This window comes from Bos grunniens, chromosome 2, assembly GCF_055505025.1.
Source record: "Bos grunniens cultivar Pamir isolate PY7600 chromosome 2, Bosgru_T2T1.0, whole genome shotgun sequence".
Lineage (NCBI taxonomy): Eukaryota > Metazoa > Chordata > Mammalia > Artiodactyla > Bovidae > Bos > Bos grunniens.
The window spans coordinates 1,463,539-1,489,855 of NC_141166.1; the positions used below are offsets into that span (position 1 = coordinate 1,463,539).

The 26,317-nt window shown below is 44.8% G+C and overlaps 1 protein-coding gene and 1 long non-coding RNA gene across 5 annotated transcripts in view; both read right to left on the reverse strand.

The window, feature by feature from the left end:
* The window catches only part of SDHB (succinate dehydrogenase complex iron sulfur subunit B), a 39,772-nt gene that overhangs the window by 7,968 nt on the left and 5,487 nt on the right, over window positions 1–26,317 (reverse strand). The window contains exons 1-5 of one of the 4 annotated variants that reach the window (XM_086324961.1): window positions 15,739–15,933; window positions 15,494–15,633; window positions 10,451–10,695; window positions 9,817–9,944; window positions 1,183–1,268 (exon numbers count right to left, since the gene is read on the reverse strand). In XM_086324961.1, coding sequence (XP_086181087.1) covers window positions 1,183–1,268; window positions 9,817–9,845 — 115 coding nt within the window. In that variant the 5' untranslated portion in view covers window positions 9,846–9,944; window positions 10,451–10,695; window positions 15,494–15,633; window positions 15,739–15,933. Of the gene's footprint in view, window positions 1–1,182; window positions 1,886–9,816; window positions 9,945–10,450; window positions 10,696–15,493; window positions 15,634–15,738; window positions 15,934–26,317 lie in introns of those variants that run through there. The other 3 variants (XM_086324955.1, XM_086324949.1, XM_086324969.1) reach the window with 3 other exon arrangements.
* On the reverse strand, window positions 18,588–21,735 carry LOC147377231 (uncharacterized). Its single transcript, XR_015136341.1, has 2 exons — window positions 21,303–21,735; window positions 18,588–19,659 (listed from the first exon to the last, which is right to left on the reverse strand). It is a non-coding gene; the product is annotated as an uncharacterized LOC147377231 (long non-coding RNA).

Here is a 26,317-nt window from a genome sequence, read left to right on the forward strand (position 1 = left end):
CGTCAGGTTGGTGTTTGATTACAGGAGGATGTTCCCTCAACAGCAGGATTCAGCCAAACTATCGTATGTGTCAGCAGCATGGGCTACATTAAATCCAACCCTGCAAGATTAGCTGAACCACAACAGAGGCTCAGCAGCAGGACTTCAAACGCTTGAGCCACAGCAGGACACGTGTGCAGCGCGGTGGGCCAGCAGCCCTGACGACCCTTCCTTGTACGGAAGGTATTTTAGGGACAAAGTCAGCCACGGCTTGTGGTCTTGGCCCCAGCAGCCCTGTTCTGGTTTATCCCAGGCTTCCAAGCCAGGCTAAGCGCGTGTACCGCCCGAGGGAACAATTCTAGAATCTGACAGCTCTGCCTGAGTCCTGGCTCCCAACTCACCACCTCCAGGTCCTTCTGGAAGCCCGGACCCTCCACCAAGAGTCAATGACAGCAGCGCCTGTCTGTCTCGAGTGGAGTGCCCAGCGTGGAGTGCGCACAGTCTGTGCGCCACAGCCGGCAGGATCATCAGCTGGCACAGCACGCCTGTGGTTTTTCCCACACTGGAGAACTCTCTGGATGATTACTTAGGAGTTTTCTTTAAATCAGCTCCTTTTACTTAAATTCTTATTTAAAAAATCATTTCTATCACCGTTCCACTGTTGTGAGTAATTATATTTTTCTAGTACGTAGCTATGAAAGCGAACAATGTCGGTAGCACAGCCTGGAATCAGCAGCGCAATGTAGCAATCGCTGTTCCCACCCAGAACATCCCACTGACCACCTGCTCTGTGTACGTGTGACGCTGGGAGCTGGCAGGGGATGCGCGACTCCCCTGTTGGACAAGTGGTGAGTGTCTAGAAATTCCCCACTACCCCCCAAGGGAAGGGGCTCTGTGGCCTCAGGCAGACGATCTGAGCTGGTCCCTGAAGGGTGCAGCCGCTCACAGGGGCCACCAGACACGGTAACCACGCAAGTGAAAGCTCCTTGAGGGAAATAAACTCCGAAACCCGGACCTGTATCCAGATTCAAACTCCCAGCACTTCTGCCCACGAAAAGCAAGTGTGACCCGTGACGGGGCTACCTGGCGAAGCGCTACAGCCACCGTCCAGGTAGCCCCAGACTCGGCTCTGGCCAGCCCAGGCCTCTTTTGGGAACCAGGACAAAAGTGTCCAAGCCCAGCGACAGGGAGGCGGAGGCTCACCTTCTCTGCATGATCTCCGGAAGGTCAGGGTGGAATCAATTTCATTCTTAATCTTGATTAGAGCATCCAGCACCATAGGACCACAGCTGACCAAGAGGAAAAAAAAAAAAATTACAGAAATAACAGACCCAGTTGTGTTTATGTTGACGCTCGATCTCCCTGCACGTCACCATGATGTAACCTGAGACAGCGGCACAGGTTAGCTGCTCTGCTTACCCATCTGGCCTCTCGGGTCACCTGCAGACTTTTTCTAGGTTTTACTGTGTGCACAGAGTAGAGTGCACACACTCTTACACAGTTAAGGACCACTGAGCTCTGCTCTGATGACCACACTGCATGTACGTGTCTAGGAAACGGAGCGTAAAGAAAGGGAGACGTGTTTAAGGAACAACTTCCACACGCTAGCAGCTCGTTTCTTCTTCTAAAGCTCCCGGAAAAGTTTCCCAAATAATTTATTTAAAATTTCAGTTTTATTTTTTTGGATGAAAACAGTAAATAGCTTTAAATGGTTAGTTAACAGCTTCTCAGCTCTGAAGCACAGAGAGCAGTGTGCACATCACACAGGACTGCTGTAGGTGAATCAACACACAGGAAAAACGGACACGTAGAGCAGTGTCTGCCACACACACTCAGTCTAACGACGACTGCAGAGACTTTGATTCAGTGAAAATGGCTTATTCTCTCAGAGCCTCAGTTTCTTCATCTGTAAAATGGAATTAATATTTACATAAAATTATGAAGATTAAATAAAAACATATAGTAACAAGGTCCTACTGAACTACATTCAACATCCTGTGATAAAGCACAGTGGAGAAGAAATGAAAATGGTAAGCGCGACTGAGTCACTTTGCTCCACAGACACGAACACAGCGCTGTGAACCAACCGCACAGCACTCAGCACTGCTGTCAAAAAGTCATCTTCAGAGCGCCTGGCACAGACGCGCACTTAGCACATCGACCTCCTGGGTGACTCCTCCACCCTATTCTCAGTATTTCTCTATGCGCGAGGTTTAAAAAAATATGCCCCTCCCAATTTTCTACCTGCCATCTCCTTCTCTCCCCCACCCAACTGAGACTCCCGACAAACACTGAATTCAGGGTCTGCTGCTGCTGCTGTTCAGTCGCTCAGCCGAGTCCGACTCTTTGCGACCCCATGGACTGCAGCACATCAGGCTTCCTGTCCTTCACCACCTCCCAAATTTGCACAAACTCATGTCCACCGAGTCAGTGATGCTTTCTGACCATCTCATCCTCTGTCGTCCCCTTCTCCTCTGCCTTCCATCTTTCCCAGCATCAGGGTCTTTTCCAAGGAGTCAGTTCTCTGCATCAGGTGGCCAAACTATTGGAGCTTCAGCATCAGTCCTTTCAATGAAAATTCAGGACTGATCTCCTTTAGGATTGACTGGTTTGACTTCCTTGTTGTCCAGGGGACTCTCAAGAGTCTTCTCCAACACGACAATTTGAAAGCATCAATCCTTCAATGCTCAGCCTTCTCTATGGCTCAACTCTTATATCCAAACATGACTACTGGAAAAATCATAGCTTTGAGTAGATGGACCTTTGTTGGCAGTGATGTCTTTGCTTTTTAATACCCTGTCTAGGTTTGTCATAGCTTTCCTTCCAAGGAGTTAGCGTCTTTTAATTTCATGGCTGCAGTTACCATTTGCAATGATTTTGGAGTCCAAGAAAATAAAATCTGTCAGCTTCCACTTTTTCCCTTTCTTAAAGTGTGTAACATGATAATCTGATATATAGTGAAAGGACTGCCATGATAAGGCTGGTTAGTTAACACAGCTGCATTATCTGCATGTATTTCTACCAACAATATGTCATACCCTTTCCACTGTACCTCTGCGAACACTGCGAACTGTAACCTTTTTTAAAAAACCTGGTATTCTGAGAATGGAGACGTGTTATTACTGTCACGGTTTTGAGATCTTTGAATACTACAAATTTTGTGATAAATTCACTGACCTTTCCTCACATCAATTATTTATCGAAAGTCTACTCTGTGCCAGGTTCTGTTCTAGGTGTGAGACATCCACCAGGGGACAAAGCAGATACAAACTCCTGCCCACAGGCAGCATTCACTCTAGTGGACTGATCTTATGGACTCAGCCTCTCCATGTTCCTTGCCTCGTTGTTTACTGAAGTCTGGGGAATTTTCTTTTTGAAGGTCTGAACTACCATCTTCTAGAAGAGAAACTCTTCTGTTTTTGTCCAGTGCTCCTCACTCCCAGGACTTCACTTCCGGTCACCAACTGTGTGGGTGTTGTTTCCACGCCAAGTGATTCTGCAACAGCAAGTGGGTGTCCCACAGTGGAGCTCAACGCTGACACTATCAACGCGAGGTCCTGGAGACCTCCTCCTCCAGTTTGCTAGAGTGGCTCACAGAATTAAAAAGAGAAAAGTTTACTGACTAGAATACTGTTTATTATAAAAGGATACAGTAGATGCACTGGGTAAAGGTATTTGGGGAGGGAGAAGAGCTTTCACACTCTCTCCTGGAGGCCACTCTCTCCTAGCGCCTCCTGGGCTTTACCGATTCACTCTCTCTGAACCCTGGAATCAAGGATTTTTATGGAGGTTTAACTATGTAGGGAAGACTGATTACATCTGGTCACTGATAAGCAATTAAACCTCTAGCCCCGCACCCCTCCTGGGAAACTTGGAAGTTCCAGCCCTCAACTCATACATTCTCCTAGCAACCAGCCCTAATCAAGTAGATTTAGGGGCTTTTAAGAAGTCACTTAATATAAACCCAGGTGTGGTTGAAACGAGCTTGTTGTAACAAAAGATACCATTTCACCTCTGTTATTTATCTGAAGCTATCTGAGGAACTGAGAACGAAAACAAATCACCACAAAAGATGGCCCTATAGTTCTTCGGGATTACAAGCATTTTAGAAGCCACAAACCCAAGACCAAATATATACCACAATATCACACATCTAATAAATCTGATGCTAATCCTGCTTCCGCCCTCAACCAGCAATTGGCTATCTGACTTCTGATTTTGAAAGTCAAAATTTTAAAACATGCAAAAAATTTAAATGTTCACACTGTTAAAAGTCGACCACTTTTCCTTTTATGATACTGTCCTCTTTTAAGTCTAAAAGACCATGCTCCTTCCTGAGGCCAGATGAATATTTTGTGTTTTCTTCTATTTCTTAACATTTTCAAAATGTGTGCATGTATTCAGAGTCATTTCAGTCGTGTCTGACTCTTGCAACATGATGCACCCCCAGGCCCCTCTGTCCGTGAGATTCTCCGGGCAAGACTACTGGAGTGGGGTGCCAGGCTCTCCTCCAGGTGATCCTCCGGCCCAGAGGCTGAACCGGCGTCCCTTCCGTCTCCTGTGTCGGCAGGCGGGTTCTTTACCACTAGCGCCACCTGGGAAGCCCTCTTTTCTGCCTTCAAGTAGTTATTTTTACATTAGTATTCAAAAAACTCCATTTTAATATATATTTAATTTATATATTCCAACTCCATTTTACCTATGTCTCTTTGCATTAAGAACAGTTGTCTGTGTGTGTGTTCAGTTAACAAGCAGTGTCCAACTCTTAGACTGCAGTATATCACGCTTACCTCTCCACCACCACCTCCGGGAATTTACTCTGATCTACGTCCATTGAGTCGGTGATGCTATCCAACCATTTCATCCTCTGCCGCCCCCTTCTTCTTTTGCCTTCAACCTTTCCCAGCATCAGGGTCTTTTCCAGTGAGCTGGCTCTTCGCATCACACGGCCAAAGTATTAGAGCTTCAGCATCAGTCTTTCCAATGAATAATCAGGGTTGATTTCCTTTAGAATTGACAGGCTTGATCTTCATGCCATCCAAGGGACTCTGAATAGTCCTCTTCAGCACCACAATTCGAAAGCATCGATTCTTTGGCACTCAGCCTTCTTCGTGGTCCAACTCCCACATCTCCATGATTACCGGAAAAACCATGTGTGTGCCAAGAAGCTTCAGTCATGTTCGGCTCTTTAGGATCCAATGGACCACAGCCCACCACAGCCCACCAGGCTCCTCTGGCCATGGGATTCTCCACGCAAGAATACTGCAGTGGGTTGCCATGCCCTCCTCCAGGGGATCTTCCTGACCCAGGGATCGAACCCAGGTCTCTCGGGTCTCCTGCACTGGCAGGCGGGTTCTTTACCACTAGCGCCACCTGGGAAGCCATAGCTTTGACTCTACAGACCTTTGTCGGCAAAGTCTGCTTTTTAATACGCTTTTAATTTTGTGGCTGCAGTCACCGTCTGAATTGATTTTGGAGCCCAAGAAAATTAAAATCTGTCACTGCATCCACTTTTCCCCCTTCTACTTGAAGTGATGGGACCAGATGCCATGACCTTACTTTTCTGAATGCAGAGTTTTAAGCCAGCTTTACCACTCTCCTCTTTCACCTCACTTTTTCACCCTCATCAAGAGGCCCTTTAGTTCTTCTTCGCTTTCTGCCACTAGAGTGGTATCACCTGCATATCTAAGGTTGTTGATATTTCTCCTGCCAATCTTGATTCCAACTTGTGATTCACCAAGCCTGGCATTCTGCATGATGTACTCTGCATATAAGTTAAATAAACAGAGTGACAATAAACAGCCTTGTCATACTCCTTTCTCAGCTTTGAAGCAGTTACTCCAGAATTATATGTCCTTAACTTCTCAATGGATTTAAAGTTAATACTGTATCACTTCAGGTAACCACCTTGCAACTTTATAGGTGAGCTTGCTCTCAGCTCTTACGATGGTTGTCAGTTCTCAGGACTTCCCTGGTAGTTTAGCGCTAAGAATCCGCCTGCCAGTGCAGGGGATGTGGGATCAGTTCCCAGTCTGGGAAGATCCCACCTGCTGTGGAACAACTGAGCCCGAGTGCCACAACCCTAGAGCCTGTCTACAGGGCCCAGGAGCCACAGCTACTGACGCCTGTGCACCCAGAGCCCGAGCTCTGCAGCAAGAGAAGCCACTGGAATGAGAAGCCCACTGCCCACGGTGGCTGCAGAAGACCCCATGCCGCCAGAAACGAGGCGCCAGCGACCACCCGCAGCACACGTGAGTCACACTGCAGGCGACACGCTGGACCGCTTTAAGCATCATCTGCTTTAACGGTGAAGAGGAGAAGGGGTTACATTTATCATATCTGGCGCTTTTCATTATTTTCCTAACAAGTGAGATTCCACAAGGTATTATTTTTCTTCAGCTTGAAAAACTTCCTCTTCCATGTGGCACAGGTCTCTGGCTATTCTTTCCCTTTTTGTTATCTGAAAATGTCTTAATTTCATCTTCATCTTGAAGGATCTTTTTGCTGAATACAGAATTCCAGTTCACAGAGCTTTCCTTTTAGTAATCCAGAAGTCATTCCATTGTGTTTCAGCTTCTGTAATTTCTGATTAGTAAACAATCATTCACATCTCTGCATGCAATGTGTGTTTTCTCATGGCTTTCAAGACTTTCTCTGTATTTTTATCCTCAGTAACTTGACGATGATGTGCTTGGTGGTTTTCTATGTATTACCCTGCTTGGGATTCATTAAGATTCTTGAGTATGTAAATTATGCTTTTCACAAGCTTGAGTAATTCTTGGCCATTACCTCTTCGAATATTATTTTTTGCCTATTTTTCCACTGCACTTCTGGGACTCCAATTACACGTGTGTTAGAGCTTCTAATACTGTTCCGTGGATCAATGAAATGCTTTTTTAAAAACTCTCTTTCCTTTTTGTCTTAAGAACAGACAATTTCTAGTTTTTTTTTTTTTAATTTCTAGTTACTTCCAGGTTCACCAGCGTTCCCCACTGTCAGTTTCGACCTGCTCTTAAACTAAGCCCACCCAGTGAATTCTCCGCTTCCGATACTGTACTTTTCAGTTCCAGATTTTCCGTTGGTTCTTTAAGTTTCAAACTCTCTGCTGAGACTTCCTATCCTACTATGAGTGTATCTTCCTTTATCTAAGAACACAATTACAATTGCTTAAACTCCTTTCTGCTGGTTCCCACAAGCGGGTTGCTTCAAGGCTGGTCTCCGTTGAGTCTTTTCACTCGAGTGTGTCCCGTGCTGCGCTGCTTCTGTGTGTGGGTGATTCTGGCTTGTATGCTGGGCCGTGTGCACACCACTGCTTCTGTGTGGGGGTGATTCTGGCTCGTATGCTGGGCCGTGTGCACACCACTGCTTCTGTGTGTGGGTGATTCTGGCTCGTATGCTGGGCCGTGTGCACACCACGAGGCAGTAGCGCTGCACTGCACTGTGCTTCAGAAAGCGGTGAGTGTTGCTGTTAAGGCAACAATCAGTGTGACCGATCTCAAGATCTGGGCAGTTCATAAACAGAATTTGGGACTCCCCCTCTGTACCTCGTTCCAGGATTTCCCCCTCATTTTCTGGTTACTGTGCTGGCTTCCAAATGCATACTCTAGTTATGTAAGCTACTGACCACAGTAAGACTGTGGTTTTTTTAATTGAGTTTTAGCCCTTGTACTCCCACATCAATGGGGGCTTACCCTCAGTTAAAGAACATGCAAAGAGAGTTTATTTTTGCAAGTAACATTCTATATCCCCAACTGCCAACTCTCTCTGTGTCTGCCTGCTTTGGTTACTCTCTTGCGCCTCTGGTCACTGCTGCTGCTGCCTTTTTTTGAAGATTTATGTGTCTTGCCTGTGCTGGGTCTTGGCTGCAGCGCATGGCTTCTCGCTCAGGGGCTCCCCTGCTGTGGGGCACGGGCTCCAGGCACACGGGGTCAGCACTTGCAGCAAGCAGGCTCCTCCTGAACCAGGGATCAAACCTGTGCCCCCCGTGTCGGCAGGCAGATCCTTAACCAGCAGACCCCCAGGGAAGCCCCGTTCCCTCTTATTCTACAAACCAGAGTGTACAGTTATGATTTGTGGAAGGGTTAGGGCTTCCCTGGTCGCTCAGATGGTAAAGAGTCTGCCTGCAATGCAGGAGACTCGGGTTCGATACCTGGGTCAGAAAGACCTCCTGGAGAAGGAAATGGCAACCCACTCCAGTGTTCTTGCCTGAAAAATCCCATGGACAGAGGAGCCTGGCGGGCTACGTCTATGCAGTTGCAAAGAGTCGGACACGACTGAGCGACTTTCAATTTCACTTTCAATCTAATGAAAGCTATTCTGCCATTACTGGAAGTAAATGCAATTGATCTTTAATTTTTTTTATCATTAAAAATGTTATAAATTTAACTCTTCCAGTTTTAATCACATTCTGCAGTTTTAATTTGCAAAGTTTTTATTTTTTAAGTGGTAACATTTTTATTATTCCTTAATCAAGTACTTATTTAAAAGAGTGCTTTTTAATTTCCAAGTAATTATGGTTTTTTGCTCTTAATATGAATTTTTAGTTTTATTGTATTACGGTCAGAAAGTGTGCTCTATACAATTTTCCTTTATTTGGATTTTATTAATAATTTTCAGTTGCTAAACATCTGATAGTTTTGTCTAAGAAGATCATATATCAATTAACTCTATTAAAAGAGTTTATGGGTTGACAGAATTTAAAAAAAGCATTTAGAATATTGGTAGTTTTCAAACATTTTTTTTGGTGCCATGGAAGCTTTTGTTCAAAGGAAATACTCATTTATAAATAAAACAGATCACAAAACAGAGCAGGGCTGGTGTTACTGGGGAGGCAGAGGTAGCCGGTAGTGGGAAGCTAGAGCCCAGCTCGCTAGACTCTTTCCTCTCGGCTCTCTGCGGAGCGCCTTTAAAGATGACGGAAGAGCAGTTCAGAGATGTAACTCGAGGGACTCGGCTGCTGCTGCTCTGGAGATGTGGACTGTGAGCCAAGGGCTGCGCTGGCCTCTGAACGCTGGGACTGGCCCTCAGCTGGCTTCTGCCAACAACGTGAAGGGACAGAAAAGATGCTCTCGTCTCCAGAAGGAATGCAGCCTGCGGACACCCTGAGATTAGTCATGAGACCTTTACTGAACTGCTAACCTACAGAACTCCAAGAGAATAAATATGTTGTTTTAAGCCACTAAATCTGTAGCAATTATTACTACAGAAACAGAAAGCTAACAGATAGGAATGGATCACTTTTAATATTTTAACTCCATCCCTATCTTGGCCCACCACCATTCTGGATAAGTTTATGATGTTCATCGTTATTGTAGAATACACAGGCCCACATTCATAAATTAACATAAAAACACTGAGGATTTTTAAACTGTTAATGTGTTAATGATTTCAGATCTATGCATAAAACCATCTCTACTGTTATGCTTTGAGATGGAAGTATTCTAGAAACTGTTACACTTTGATTTGGAAGAAGAAAAGGAATTTCATAAAAGCTGTTCTTCTTGGTATTATTGTTTTTTAATCTAAAACCCCAGATTTTTTTTTTTAATTTAATTTGGATTGAAGGAGAATTACAATGTTGTGTTGGTTTCTGCCCTACATCTGCATGGGTTAGCCATGGGTATACACATGTCCCCTTCCTCTTGAGCCTCTCTCCTGGTACTATCTTTTTGATTCAGGTATCTATGTCATTCTTGTTTTAAAAACAGATGATAAATTCCAGAGCCACTGGATACGCTCAGTTTTAAAACCTTCCAAGGATGGGAAAAATGTGTCCCTGAATCAGACCAAGAGCTCACCTTCATTTATCAAATATCTAGCTTTCACAGAGATACTCACTTATTCAAATCAATCTCATAAGTTTGCATGTGAGGTTTGTCTCCAGTCTTGTCCGGGTCCCATCGATAGATGGCAAATTTCTTGATTCGGGGTGCTGCGGCTGCAGCTGTCTGAGCCCCACGGCAGGCCTGAAATTTAAAAAGTTCACAAGAAGGGGAAAAAAAGAATCATTAAAAATGCAAGATAAATCATTCTACTTAGTTGGAACTATAAATTGCAATACTGGATACAAACTCGTGTATTACTGACACAGTCTTCCTGAGAAACACAGCCACTCAAGACCCAACACACAGCACTAGCAACGATGATAGGCCAGCGACGGCACTGGGGGCTGGTGAAATGGCGCTGAATAAACACACACAGCCTTTGCCCTCATAGAAACCAGCGTGCAGTGAGCAAGAAGAGAAACAAAATATTCCTAATAAAACACAGCGAGGGAGCCTGCAGCAGAGATTTACACTAGTCTAAGTGGCCAGGAAGGCCTCCATAAAGGAACTTAAGCTGAGGCTTGATGACTAGGAGTGAAGGGCAAGGAGAAGGGGCATCATAAGCTGAAGGAACATGTGCAGAGGCCTGGGTGGGAGAGCACAGAGCTCTGTGAGGACCGAGAGACGCCCACTGTGCAGGGGCTGACCTGAGACGGGATGAGACGGCGCAGGCTCCAGGGAGGCAAGAAAGACTTCTAAGTTTTGATCTTATCCTAAGAGCAATGAGAAGCTAACAAAAATTCATCAGGTGGATGACATTTTATTTTTGAGAAGACCACCACTGGCTTACAAAGGAAGACTCGTCAGATGACATCTAGGGAAACCAGCTAGAAAGCGACTGCGGTGGCCGAAGCGAGACGCTGGTGTCGATCACGCATTTTAGTCTGAGCCACTGTAAAAAAAAAAAAAAAAAAAAAGACTAGGCGGCTAACACAACAAACATTTACTTCTCATGGTTCTGGAGGCTGAAGTCCAAGATCCAGGTGTCAGCAGCTCTGGTTTGGTGTCTAAGTGAGGACAGACAGCTGCATCCTGCTCTACCTTCACATGCTGCAAGGAGATCTCAGGTCTTTCCTTCTCTCTATAAGGGCAGAAGCCCATCACACAGGCCCTGCCCTCATGACCTAATCTAACCCTAATTCCCTCTCAAAGGCCCCAAGTTCAAGTATCATCACACTGGGGATTAGGGCCTCTGCTATGAGTTCTGGGGGAACACAAACAACCCATCCACAGCAGGGCAGCTATGTACAGCAGTGTAGGAAACAAGAGAAAGCACACTGTATCTTAAAACAAGGTGAAATCTGGGCACTAACAAACAGCAGAGACCTGCGCTCTGAACACATCTTCCGGGCACTTACAGTCTGTGACAGTCGGTCTCGCTAGAGCCACGGGGCCCTGGAGCGCCGCCAGGGGCTGCTGGGAGACGACAATGGTAAGGGGGGCCGGCTTCCCGCCCTCCTTCCAACAGAGCAGCCGCCCCACAAAAATGTATTTGCAAAAAGGGTGCTTTGCTCACAAAGTTTTCTGTTTAAATTTATACTCATCTTCAAAGCCACTATTTATTACTGCCAGGCACTGTATTAAATGCTTTGTATTAACGACTCCACTGGATCTTCATTTTTAAAGATGAGACAAATGAGGCTCAGCGATCAAGTGACGGGCCCATGATCAGGAGCTGGTGAGTGGAGCCAGGACTGGCCCCAGGTCTGGCCCAGGGCCCACGTTCCAAACACTATTCTGCTCACTCGGGGATCTTCTCAGGCCTCTCCTCTGTGCTGCTTTCTTCTCTTTACATCCTAACTCCTTAAGGGCGTGTGTATTAGTCAGGGCTCTCCAGAGAAACAGAACCAACGGTGTGTACCTACATACACACACGTGTGAAAAGGGATTTAGTACACAGAATCGGCTCACGTGACTATGGGGAACTGGCTCGTGTGATTATGGGGATAACAACTCCCAAGGTCCGCAACTGGCAAGCTGGAGAGCCACCGATGCAGCCCCAGTTCCAATGTCAGCGCTCGAGACCCAGGAAGAGTTGTTACTTCAAGTCCAAAGGCAAGAAAAAGAAATCAATATCCCAGCCTGAGAGGGGGACTTCCTCTTATTTGAAGGAGGGCCAGTTTTTTGTTCTATTCGTATCTTCAATCGATGGGATAAGGTCACCCATGTTAGAAAGCGCAATATGCTTTACTCAGTCTATCTTATTTTTTGAAACATAATTAAAAATTTTTTAACAATTTAAAAAAAAATTATATTTTCTGGCCACATTGTGCAGCTTGTTGGATCTTAGTTCCCGAACCAAGGGCTGAATCCAGGTCCTCAGCAGTGAAAGCCTTAAGTCTTAACCACTGGGCCACCAGAGAATCCCCTCAAATATTCTAATACAATTTTAAGGCTTACTTTGCATTTACAGTTATTACAAAACATTGGCTATAGTCCCCGTGTTGCCTCCCTTAGCCCATCTTACGCCCAGCAGACCGCCCCTCCCCCCATGGCCCCCTGCCCCCCGACCCCCGTAACCATGTTTGTTCTCTGTAACTCTGCTTCTTTTTTTCTTTTGTTCAGTATTTTGGTGTATTTTTAAGAGTCCACATATAAATTATATCATATAATAATTGTATTCCTCTGTTAATCTATCAATTAAAATGCTAAACTCATTCAAAACCACTCTCGCTGAAACACTCAGAAAAACATTTGACCAAGTATCTGGGCCCAGTCAAGTTGATACAGAACATGTAACAGAATGGAACCCTATACTTTACATATATTTTACGTCTCCCAGCATATCTGGTCCAGGCCTCCGCATATAGCAATTCAATCCATGGTTAGGAATGATTTAAGAAAAGAGCAAAAACTGAGCATTAGAATAATGCAAAAATGTGGTTTATTTTGAATGTACCTTAAAAAGCTGAACATGACGACCTACATCGAGCCATTAAGAAATAAACGTACCCCTCTGTTTGTGGCATTGTCCTACAACGAATGCTAAGCCGCTGCCACCCCCTAGTCCTTGAAGCCCTTTTGCATTTAGGCAGACAAAACAAGGCAGAGACCACAAGTCCTGCAAGCTTCTCCTGTGGCTGTGAGGAGGGGGAAGGCTCTCGCCAGTCCAAAGAGTACTTGGCAAAATTCAAACTACATTCTAGGCCAGCTAATTCTCTTATAAACTGCTAAAGAAAGCAAAAACCCTTAAGGTTCACTCAGTAATTACAAGAAATGCCCTGGAGTTTATTACTGGCTGGCAAAAACCACCCCAAATTAAATAAAGCTGAAGATATCAACCCTCAGTACAGGAAGAAAATGTATGAAGAAAATGAAAGTGAAGGTGAAGATGAAAGCTGTATTTTATCAAATCACCAAGCTGGTGAAGATCATTAAAAAAAGGAAAGTCATTTCTGCAAATGAACACTTTCCAACTAGAGACTCCATTTTGTGAAATGTCAGGAATGCTTGGCTAACGCCACCTTGTGGTGACTAAGAGGAGGTGAACAGACTCTTGAAGACACTTTTGGCCGCGTCGTCCTGACAGCGCGCAGGATCTCAGCAGCCCAGAACCTCTGCCCTCAGCAGTGACAAGGGGCGTCCTAACCACTAGACTGCCGAGAATTTCCAGTTGCAGGTATTAGCTCCAGCAAGCTTTTGCTTGCTTAACACCCACCCCCACCCTTTTTGGGGACTGCCCTGGTGGCTCAGACGGTAAAGCCTGCAATGCAGGAGACCTGGGTTCGATCTCTGGGTCCGGAAGATCTCCTGGAGAAGGACATGGCAACCCACTCCAGTATCCTTGCCTGGAAAATCCCCTGGACAGAGGAACCTGGAAGGTTACAGTTCATGGGGTCACAAAGAGTCGGACACGACTGAGCGACTTCACTTCACTTCTTCACTCTTTTTTGTGAGATTTAATGAGGTATATTCATTATAATAAATTCACCAATTTTAAGTGTATAGTTTGATGAGTTTTGATAAAATTGTATAACCACTACCACAGTCAAAACAGAACATTTCCATTAAGAAAGTTCTCTAGTGCTTCTCTGCAGTCAGCGCCCTCTCCCTAGCCCCAGCAACTGACTGGCTTTCTATCACTGCAGATGTGCCTCTGACAGACTCCATACAAATACCATGAGACCACACATCGTGGGCCTAGCTTCTCCTGCTCCACAAAATGCTTCTGAGATTCATTCATGTTGCTGCGTATGCTCATAGACTGCTGCTCTTTAAGTTCACACCTTTCATTTGGAAATAACTGTAGAATCCCACGCATTTATAAAAATAATACTGAGCTCCCACCTGTCCTTTACTTGACTTCCCTCAGTGGTACCAATGTACAAAACTACAGCACAACAGTACATTAATATTAACCCCGACATAGTCAAGGTATGGCTTGCCTTGTGGCTCAGCTGGTAAAGAATCTGTCTGCAATGCGGGAGACCTGGGTTCGAAAGATCCCCTGGAGAAGGGAACGGCTACCCACTCCAGTATTCTGGCCTGCAGAACCCCATGGACTGTGTAGTCCACGGGACCGCAGGGTCGGCCGAGAGTGCAGAGCATCGCGTCCATCATCACAGGACCTGCTTCTCTACAGTCCCAGTCAGGCCCTGCAGGCCTGCCACCCCCTCCTTCACCCCCCGGCAATGAATCACTGACCTGTTACATTTCCATAAGCCTGTCATTAAACAAAAGTTGTATTATGTAATCATCTCTTCTATAACTTGGCGGGGGGGGGGGGTGGGGGTGGGAGAGGGCAGTTCATTCAGCGTAACTCTCTGGAGACTCAGCCACGTTAGACGCCTCAACAAATTTCTTCTTATTGCCCAGTAGTGTTCCCCGGTCCGATGCACCACAGTTAAGCCATTCAACCACTAGAAGACTGTTTCCACGTTTGAGGCATTATGAATAAAGCTGAAATGAACAGTTGTGGATAAATTTCTATGTGAACGTAAGTCTCCATTTCTCAGGGGTAAATGCCCAGGAGTGTAACTGCTGGGTTAAAAAAACGCAGAGGAACCAGAGATCAATTTGCCAACATTCACTGGATCATACAGAAAGCAAGGGAATTCCAGAAAAACATCTATCTCTGTTTAATCGACTACGTTAAAGCCTTTGACTGTGTCAATCATAACAAACTGTGGAAAACTGTTAAAGAGATGGGAATACCAGACCACCTTACCTGCCTCCTGAGAAACCTGTATACAGGTCAAGAAGCAACAATTAGAACTGGACATGGAACAATGGACTGGTTCAGGATACAGAAAGCAGTATGAAAAGGCTGTTTGTTGTCACCCTGTTTATTTAACTTATATGCTGAGCACATCATGAGAAATGCCGGGCAGGACAAGTTATGAGCCGGTGTCAAGGTCGGCAGGAGAAACATCAATAATCTCAGATAAACGGATGACACCACTCTAATGGCAGAAAGTGAAGAGGAGCTCAAGAACTACTTGATGAGGGTGAGGAAGGAGAGTGAAAAGCCAGCTTAAAACTCAACATTTAAAAAACTAAGATCATGGCATCTGGTCCCATCACCTCTTGGCAAATCAAGGGGGAAAAGGTAGAAGCAGTGGCAGATTTCTTTTCCTTGGGCTCTAAAATCAGTGTGGTGACTGCAGCAGTCATGGAACCAGAAGGCAATCACTTTTTGGCAGGAAAGCTACTACAAACCTAGACAGTGTAATTAAAAGCAAAGACATCACCTTGCCAACAAGGCCCATCCAGGGAAGGCTACAGTCTTCCCAGCGGTCACATGCAGTTGTCAGAGGTGGAACATAAAGAAGCTGAGCGCTGAAGAATCGATACCTTCGAACTGTGGTGCTGGAGAAGACTCTTGACAGTCCTTTGGACAGCAAGGAGATCAAACCAGTCAATTTTAAAGGAAATCAACCCTGAATACTCACTGTAAGGCCTAATGGTGAAACTGAAGCTCCAATATTTTGGTCACCTGATGTGAACAGACGCTGATGCTGGGAAAGACTGAGGGCAGAAGCGGGGAAACACTGCATGAGATGGTTGGATGGCATCACCAATGCACTGGCCATGAATCTGGGCAAACTGCAGGAGCTGGTGAGGGATGGGAGGCCTGCTGTGCTGCAGTCCACGGGGTCTCAAAGAGTCAGAAGTGACTGGGCGACTGAACAACAATAACAGATGGCAGGAGAATGTTTAACTTTCAATAAACTGTGCTCCAAAGTAGGAGCTGCTGTGCCTGAGTCAGGCAGTAGGGGGAGAGGGACAAAAGGTCTTAAAAAAATTAACTTCTACAAATTCAAAAACATTAGTAAACCTTGGAATTTAAAAAAAGCCTGGGACTTTGCAGTTGTCAGCTGTAACTCCCTGGTTTTAAAACCCAAGAAATCTGTACGCAGGTCAAGAAGCAACAGTTAGAACTGGACATGGAACAACAGACTGGTTCCAAATCGGGTAAGGAGTACATCAAGGCTGTATATTGTCACCCTGCTTATTTAACTTCTATGCAGAGTACATCATGAGAAACGCTGGGCTGGAAGAAGCACAAGCTGGAATCAAGACTGCCAGGAGAAATATCAATAACCTCAGATATGCAGATGACATCACCCTTATGGCAGAAAGTGAAGAAGAACTAAAGAGCCTCTTGATAAAAGAGTAAGAGAGTGAAAAAGTTGGCTTAAAACTCAACATTCAGAAAACTAAGACCATGGCATCCGGTCCCATCGCTTCATGGCAAATAGATGGGGAAACAGTGGCAACAGTGAGAGACTTTATTTTGGGGGCTCCAAAATCACTGCAGATGGTGACTGCAGCCATGAAATTAAAAGATGCTTGTTCCTTGGAAGAAAAGTTATGACCAACCTGAAAGTGAAAAAGTCAAAGTGAAGTCTCTCAGTCGTGTCCAACTCTTTGGGATCGCGTGGACTGTAGCCCACCAGGTTTCTCCGTCCATGGGATTTTCCAGGCAAAAGTATTGGAGTGGCTTGCCACTTCCTTCTCCAGGGGATCTTCCCAACCCAGGGACTGAACCCGGGTCTCCCGCATTGTAGGCAGATGCTTTAACGGCTGAGCCAACAGGGAAGTCCTACCTAGACAGCATATTAATAATAAAAGCAGAGACATTATTTTGCCAACAAAGGTCCGTCTAGTCAAAGGTATGGTTTTTCAGTAGTCATGTATGGATATGAGAGTTGGACTATAAAAAAAGCTGAGCACCGAAGAAATGATGCTTTTGAACTGTGGTGTTGGAGTAGAGTCTTGAGAGTCCCTTGGACAGCAAAGATATCAAACCAGTCAATCCTAATGGAGATCAGTCCTGGGTGTTCATTGGAAGGACTGATGTTGAAGCTTAAACTCCAGTACTTTGGCCACCTGATGCGGAGAGGCAACTCACTGTAAAAGACCCTGATGCTGGGAAAGATTGAAGGCAGGAGGAGAAGGGGACGACAGAGGATGAGATGGCTGGATGGCATCACTGACTCGATGGACATGAGTTTGAGTAAAGCTCCGGGAGTTGGTGATGGACAGGGAGGCCTGGCGTGCTGCAGTCTATGGGGTCGCAAAGAGTTGGACACGACTGAGCGACTGAACTGAAGCAATGTGAAGGATGGAGCTACCATCAACTGAGGTGGGAGGAGACGGCTGGTGTGTGTGTGTGTCAGGATTTTGGTTTTGTGCCAGCAAAGTTTATTAAATACCCATGTGGAAATTCTGAGAATATGGTTGAGTGGCCATCTGAGTCTGAAGACTTGGGGTGATGTCTCGGCTAGAGACATGAATTTAGGAGGCATCTAAAGCCCGAAGGAGTGTCTATAAAGACGAGGCCTAAGGACAGAGTCCCTGGAGTTCGGGGCAATGAGAAGAAATCAGCAAAGGGAGAGAGAAAGGAAGGACTGCCAGCACGTGAGGAGGAACACCTGGAGCCCGGCAGGCAGGCCAAAACCATGTTTTGAGGAGGGCGCTGACAGTACGCTTCAGGGAGCAAAGCACCAAGTGACACTGGGGTTAACAAAGCCGAAGTCACAGGTGACCCTGACCCGGGTATCTTCCGTGAAGTGCTAAGGGTGAGAAGTGTGACTGGAATAGGCTCCTGAGAAGATGTGGAGAGGTAACTGTGGGTGGTGAGTTCAGACACCTCTCGGGAAATTCTTCTGTAAAGACGAGTGGAGAACTGGGGTGGTGGCTGGATCTGGCTTTTTCTGAGATGAGGAAAATTGTACCACGTTTGTGTGCTGCTGCTGATTTGACAGAGAACGAAAACCTGATTGCGGGGCGGGGCGGGTGAGGAGAATTTCTGGAAAGCTATCTTTCAATAAGCGATGGAACAAGAGCATGAGTGAAGGGCAGCCAGAGGAGTGCTGCCAATTTCTCCACAGCACCAGGCAGAAAAGCGCAATATACGGGCAGACGTGAACAGGTGGGTGCCGGGGACCAGCCCCGGCTGAACCAGGGTATTCGAAGGAGAGACGGCGTAGGCGAAGATCAGGAAACAATTGCTTAATTAAACGTTAATTAAGGATATAAAGAGTAATAGAATGAGGATAGCTCAGTAAAATTCAGTGAAGAAAAGAGGCTGAAATAAGGATAGCTCAGTAGGAAAATTCACTGAAGAAAAGAGACTGAATAAAATTCCAAAGCAGGGAATTAATGTCACCTACGAAGGCCGCAGGCGTCCTCCCGTTCTCCCGAAGGAGAGGAGACACTAAGGCCTCCCCGGTCGGATCTTAGAAGCCCAGGCAAAATTAGTAGGCTTGACAAGCTTCCCTGCCTCAGAGGAAAAATTTAGCTAGAAGGTGAAAGAAAGAACGACATGGGGACACCAAATTCCGGTGAACAAAAAGGAGGTACTTTATTTTCCAAAGCAGTTTTATACCTTAAGTTGTGCATAGAGGATAATGGGGGAAGGGGTAGAGGCATGCAAAGACAGCAGTTCCTGATCCTTATCGAAGTCAGGCTTTCAAACTTATCATATGCAAAAGTTTAGGTGATTTACATCATCTTCTGGCCAGGAAGCCTGTTAACATTTTAAGAAACTTATTTTTCTCTAAAGGTGATTATTTTAAAGTCAGGCGCCAGCCTCCAAAAAGCATTGGAGAAAGTTGCATTCCTATAGGGCAAAGGTGAGGTGGGCTCAATCAAGAAAAGAATTAACTCAAGGGTCCAAGATTATAAACATTGAGGCGACTGCTTACATTTCTATACACCCATTATATCAATCAATACACCGCCAAGGACACAGTAGGTAAGGGATATGGAGACTTAGCAGCAAACATTGGCCCAACAAGTGAAAAACCCTTCACCAATACAATTTCTAATCAATCTTTTAACTACTCAAAGGAATCTGTGTTTAGACAGTTTAGAACATCTCCTGCCTCTCACAGTTGGGAGGCTCTGAACAATCACATGTTGCCGGAAAAAACCTATTCAGGCAGGCTAGAGGACTTCCAAAGGAGTTTGTAGGTTGAAACACTGTCACACCCAAGAATTATTAACTGGAGCTGTAAGCTAACTCTTTTTGCAGAGAGAGGTAGTGGGGGACAGCCCCCCGTAAAGTCAGAGGTGTAGGTGACAGCACAAAGCAGAAAGTAGGCAGACTCTGGTTTTGGGGGTAGATTGCTCGAGAATTTCCAGGGAGACTCCTGAGGCTTGATCCCGCCTTTGCGTATGCCGAGCCTCCTTCCTCATGACCTTTGTCATGGGCGGAGTTCCTCACGCTGGCTACCGGCAGTGATAGAATTCCAGTTGAGCTATTCCAGATCCTGAAAAGTGCTGCACTCAATATGCAATATGCACTCAATATGCAATATGCCGGCTCCCGGCATCTCCCCCTTTTTTATTTCTTAAAACAGCCAGATGCAGCTCAGTCGCGAGCTTCTGAATATTCTGCCGAAGAATCCTGACAATACAAGGAAGAACGATTATGAGAAGCAAAATTAAAGCACCAGCAGCGATGTATCCAAGGATATTAGACAGAATGTTTTTTCCTGAAATGAAGTTAGAGAAAGTGTGAAAAAAGTCATTAGCTGCTCCAGCGGCAGTAAAATCCAGTTGAGAGTGTTCCAGGGTCTGTATTTGATTATGAAGTTTCCCTAAGTCCAGGCCAATGTCAGAGCTGTTCCAAACACCTGAGATATGATTTTTGATTTTTTCCCATTCATAATCTGTCTCGTTTACCTTTAAAGATGTCACGCATATCCACCGGTAATCAGCGTGGCAAGACAGAGCCATTTTCACTTTTAAAGCCTGTAACTCAGTCCCAATATGCATTATTGCCTCTTCTAAGGCGTCTACTCTCATCTCCAATTTTCTATCTATAACCTCCTGTGTTGCTAGAGTTAAAGAGACATTTTTAGACATAGCATTAACATATTGGGCAGTATGCACTTGTTGAGTCAATGATATCGCTGCTGCAGTAACAGAAGTAATTGCTGCTATCAAAGCTGATATTCCTAAAATAAGTAAGCCCACAAATCGCCGTTGTCGCATTAAATCTTGTAGTTGTTGTAACACGGCGAGGCCGTAATTGTCATACCAGTGGCTAGTCACTGTCACAGGTATCATGAGATAGGGTGGGCGTTGTAACACCACAAAAGAGCAAACATTATATTGAGGGGTCAAACAAGATGAAAGCATACATTGTTCACAGGTTACTATATTAGGTCCACCTGAATAATTCATGCGTACATTAAGTCTCTTGGAGTCATTAGTAAAAAGAAAAACATAAGGGGAGGGCAGACAAGCTAAAACAGAATAAGTAGAATTGCTATCTGGGCGGTATAAGGAAACAGGAGCAGTAGCAGCAAGGGCTTTCCAAATTTCAGGTTGCCAATAGGTCTGTTTCTTAGTCGTATAAGACAGCATAGGAGGAACAAATTGATTACGATGCCTTCTAGTGGCATGTATTGGCCAAGGAAGAGGAATCCTATCCCAATTCTCAAATCTGCCCTCAAATGTATTATTGGCTAATGGATCCTCACCTGGATTCGGGTTGCTCCAGTCCTGAATAGTATAATCTCTACCTCCTGGTATCCTATAATCAATCCTTGAATCATAAGTACAAGATGTCCAAGTTGGATATCCTGTATGACTGTCTATGGTGTTCCATACTTTGTCTGAAGGAGCAACCTTATAACAATTCGGATATTTAGGTGGAGATTTGAAATGCAGGGTTACATAGGGGTCAAGAATCCCGGGCATACGAGCCAATAATACCCAAGCTGACCGATGATGTAAAGACCAGGAATCTGTTATAATTATTTTTTTAGAGGCCCCAACACATCCTTCTTTGGCGGGGGTAATAAAGCTTCTAGGGTCATTGGGGAAGTTAAAGCAAACAGGGAAATCACCTGTTAATCCCCTGAAGGTATAATTGAAGTTAATAGGATATTTATCTCTAGTGTAAGAAGTATAGGATCCTCCCAAGAGCTGAGGTTGGTCTGTGTTGACCCGTATAGGCTCATTATCCCAAGTAACAACTTGGAAAGTTGGAGGATCTGGGAGATACGCCCAATATTTGGTTGGAATAGGAGAGGCGCTTACCTGACAGGAAAGCAAAGCAAGCATGGCAATAAACGTTTTCTCAGGAGAAGCTGGAGATCCCTGTAAGGAAGCTATTCCCCGTGCCTGGTGGCAGAGTGTTTTTATTTGTCCCCAAGTAGGTATGGAGGCATTCTGGGTCGCCTGAGTCAGGCGGCCTGACACCCTTTTGTGAGGCAAAGGATCGGGGGGAGCAATATCTTGTATGTGAAGTTGAGACATCTGCTTGGTGGGCGGATCTGTTCCTTGTTCATCCGGGATCTCCGTTGTCAGTTGTCCCGACTCCGGCGGCGTTTCCCGTGCTGGCGCGGGGAGTGAAGGCAGAGGAGGTCCCTTCCTTTTTCGGGGTCGCGGCAGCCGGGGAATCCGGTATCCGAGGGGCTGAGACATGGCGAATCAATCTGTCGGGAACCCAAATTGGAGAATCTGCGTCCTGTGGAAAAATGCAAGCATATCCTCGACCGCTGGTTAACAATGGGTCGGGACCTTTCCATTGTCCGGAAAGGAGGTCCTTCCATTTAACTAATGGTTTTGCATTCAGCTGCTCCGGGCACCAATGGCGAAGCATTGCAGTAGTTCCGGCCGAATCAGCATTTAAAATATTTATTACAAAAAGAGCATGTTGCAAGATTTGATGGGGAGAGCTATACTTAAACTCCCCTTCTTTTAATTTTTGAATTTGGATTTTTAATGTTTGGTGTGCTCTTTCCACAATGGCTTGTCCCTGGGGATTATAAGGGATGCCTGTATTATGTTTAATTTGAAACTTCATACAAAATTCCTGAAAAGACTTAGAAGTATAAGCAGGAGCATTGTCAGTTTTCAAAGCTTTTGGTAGGCCCAAATATGAAAAACAAGTAAAGAGATGTTGTATCACATCTTTAACTGCCTCTCCGGTACGAGCAGTTGCAATAATAACGTGAGAAAAAGTATCTATAGTTACATGAACAAAAGACAATTTTCCAAATGAAGAGATATGAGTTACATCCATCTGCCAGAGTGCATTGGGCTTAAGACCGCGAGGATTAACTCCCATAGGTAGACTATTATAAACAGTGGGGCAGTGTAAGCAAGAACGCACTATCTCTCGAGCAGTCTCTCTGGGAATTTGGAATTGATATCTTAAAGCAGTAGCATTTTGATGATGAAGTGAGTGAGAGGCTCTGGCCTCCTCAATCACAGTAGCCACTGTATTTCTGGTTAACAAGTCAGCCAAATCATTAAAGGCATTTAAAGGGCCGGGCAATCTGGAATGAGCCCGAATGTGTCCAATGAAAAATATTTTATTTCTTTTCCAAATTTGTTGCTGTAATTTAGTTAACAAATGAAATATGGTAGTTTTATTTTCAGGCAAAACCGCAGTTTCAATGTGTGGAAACAACCTGACAATATACTGAGAATCAGAATAAAGGTTAAATTCCTCATCTGCAAACATAGCAAAAGCCTCTATGACTGCTGTTATTTCAGCTCTTTGAGCTGAAGTTTCCTGTGTTTGTAAAACCTTTTGGTGATCTTTAGTAACTATGGAGGCTTTACCGTTTGCTGACCCATCAGTAAAGGCTATCTGAGCATTTGGGATAGGAGACTGTTTGCATCTGACGGGAAAAGTAACTGGATGTTTGGACATAAAATTCAGCAAAACATGTGAGGGTAAATGATGCAAAAATTGACCATAATAATTTCCTATGGCAATCTGCCAATCCTCATCAAACATTAGAAGAGCATCAAGTTGTTCCTTATTATATGGAATTACAATCTCTGCTGGCTCTTTGCCAAATAGTTCAATGCTCCGCTTTCTTCCTTTCAATATCAACGTAGCTATCAGTCCTGGATAAGAAGCTACTACCTTTTTAGCTTGGGTGGGGAGATGGACCCATTCTAGGGGGCCGCTTTGCCATAAAACTCCCGTAGGTGCAGTTGGAGTAGCTAGGCAAAGGAATTGCCAGTTTGCTTGTAAATTAACTCTTTTTACATAGCTATCAGATAAAGCTGCTTCCACTTTCTCTAAGGCCTCCTGAGCCTCAGCAGTTAATTGTCTCTTAGAAGTTGGATCAGGATCCCCGCGTAAAATGTTAAAAAGAGGTTTTAATTCAGCAGTGGTTAATTTTAAATAAGGTCTGATCCAATTAATGTCGCCTAAAAGTTTTTGATAATCATTTAAAGTAACAAGGTGATCTTTTCTCAATTTTAATGGGGCATGAGTCACAGTTTCTGAATTGATAACCCGTCCTAAGTAAGTTATGGGCGGATTGACTTGAATTTTCTCTGGGGCAATTTTTAAGCCTCTGTCTGTTAATGCCAGGGTCAAATCCTGGAGGACAGTTTGTAAATGAGCTCTATCAGGGTGAGCTATTAAAATATCATCCATATAGTGAATCATATAGACCTGTTCATATTTAGCTCTAACATCTTCTAAAGCAGCATTAACAAATTTTTGACATAGAGTAGGGCTATTTTTCATTCCCTGGGGCAACACTTTCCATTGAAACCTTAAATGAGGCTGTTTAAAATTTTCTGCTGGTAAACTAAAGGCAAATCGCTTTTTATCCTCAGCATTTAAGGGGATGGTGAAAAAACAATCTTGTAAATCAATTACGATTATATTATATCCCTCTGGGACGGCTACAGGGGAAGGGAGTCCAGGTTGTAGGGCCCCCATGTCCTCCATGGTGGCATTAATGGCTCTTAAATCCTGTAAAAGTCTCCATTTACCAGATTTTTTCTTAATGACAAAAATAGGAGTATTCCAGGGGCTATTGGAGGGCTCAATATGTCCCAATTCTAGTTGTTCAGAAATTAACGCTTTGGCTGCCAGTAGTTTTTCTTTAGTCAGAGGCCATTGTTCTACCCACACTGGGTCCTGAGATTTCCAAGTAATGGGGTCGGCAGCAAAAACAATGGCCTCCATCAAAAATTTGGATACCCTAATCCAGCACGGAACTTTCGAGGAGCAGGGCAAATCAGCTCAGTTATTCCTGTCTGCTGTTTACCTAACCCTTTTGAAGGGTCATAGCCCATTTGTAGCATTTGAAAAGTTACTTTATCATCAGGGCTAAAAAGTAACATGCCCACTTGAGACAGCACATCTCTCCCCCACAGGGAAAAGGGGAGCGAAGGAATCACATATGGTTGGAATGTTCCACGGGTATTCTCAAATTGCCAGTCTAAAATTTTTGCACTTTTAGCTACTGCAGGAGCTCTTCCTATGCCCACCAAATCATTTTCAGTAGTATGTGTGGGCCAGGAACTGGGCCAGTCTTTCCCAGAAATACAAGAAACGTCTGCTCCTGTATCTAATAGTCCTTCAATAGACTTGCCACTAACGAAAATAGATTTCATAGGACGCTTCTTAGTAATTTCTGTTACCCAAAAAGCCATGTCACTAGATCCAAATCCTTTGTCCTGCCTTTCCTTTTGGGTGGCTGTTTGCCCAATTGCAGTATGATAAGGCAAAAGTAAAAGTTGGGCTATTCTCTGTCCCTGATGTATTTGGAAAGTTTTAGTTGGGGGTGAAATCATTATCTGAATTTCTCCTGTATAATCTGAGTCAATTACTCCAGGAATAATTGTAAGACCTTGCATAGCTAAGGAACTTCTGCCTAATATAATTCCTACCAAGCCAGTTGGTAATGGGCCTTTAACTCCTGTAGGGATTTTAATAGTGGGGCTATCTGGAGTTAATATTGTTGAGGTGGTGGAACTGAGGTCCAGTCCTGCACTGCCTGGGGTTGCTCTGATGAGCTCTGCGACGGGACGAAGGGAATGAATGGGTTCAGTGAGGCTGCCCCAATCGTTGTCGGGGCCTGGGGCTGGCCCCTCAACCCGTTTCCCGACTGCTGGTCGGGGCCTAAAAAGACTCCATTTCTATGAAATCTTGACCTACAGTCCCTTGCCCAATGATATCCTCTCTGGCAGCGAGGACAGAGAGACCTAGGATACGTGGGCTGGGGGGCAGGATTTTGCAGAGCAGACACGACTGGTTGGGTAGGGTTAGGCGGATAAGAACTAGGTGGTCTTTGAGGGCAGGCACGAGAAATGTGTCCCACCTGACCACAGGAAAAACAAGTTCTAGGCAATGCATTCCTATTTTGGTTATTGGGATCGCCTTGTGTTGGTTTATTCTTATTAGTAAAAAAGGATTGGACTGCTTGCTGATAGGAATTCCCTTTCATTGCTGCAGCTATAGCAACACCCTGTAGCATTGACGGTCCTACATCTGCACACTGCTTTATATAATCAATTAAAGTTCCAGATCTTCTTATAGGGCGTAAAATAGCCTGGCAGGTAGAATTAGCATTTTCAAAGGCCAATTGTTTAGTCAATAATTTGGCTGCCTCAGAATCAGAAATTATTCTCTGGACAGCTTCTGAAAGCCGTGAGACAAAGTCTTCAAATGGCTCTTCTGACTTTTGTTTAATATTAGATAGAGCAGTACCTGATGCATTACCATCGGGCAATGAACGCCAGGCAGTAAAAGCACAATTAGCTACCTGTCGTATAGCAATTTTATCTAATTTCATCTGTTCATTAAGCGAGGGGTAGTCAACTTGTCCAAGTAGCATAGTTTCAGTGATATATTGAAGCTCTCCCTCCTGGTTGCTAAGAGCACACATGCGAGCGAGATCATCATATTCAGATTTCCAGAGTATGAAATGTCCTCCAGACAGGCAGGCCCTAGCAATTGTTTTCCATTCTCGAGGTGTTAACCATTGACCTGCTAAATTTTCTACCAGCTGCATCGTGTATGGGGCTTTAGGCCCATACGAGACACATGCATTTTTAAGTTCTTTTACCAATTGAAAAGAAACGGGCTCCCAGCCGAGAGCCTTTTGTTCGTCTTCATCATTGTCAAAAATTAAAGGGAAACAAGCCTGGAGTTGGGGATCGAATTTGTCGCCAGGGGCAGAAAAGACCCGTCTCTGTCTCCGTGGAATCGATAGTGGAGCATTCCCACTTCGATAAGGAGGTGGCGGAAGTGTTATGGGTTTAATATCTTGTGGCCTGCATTTCATGTCCTT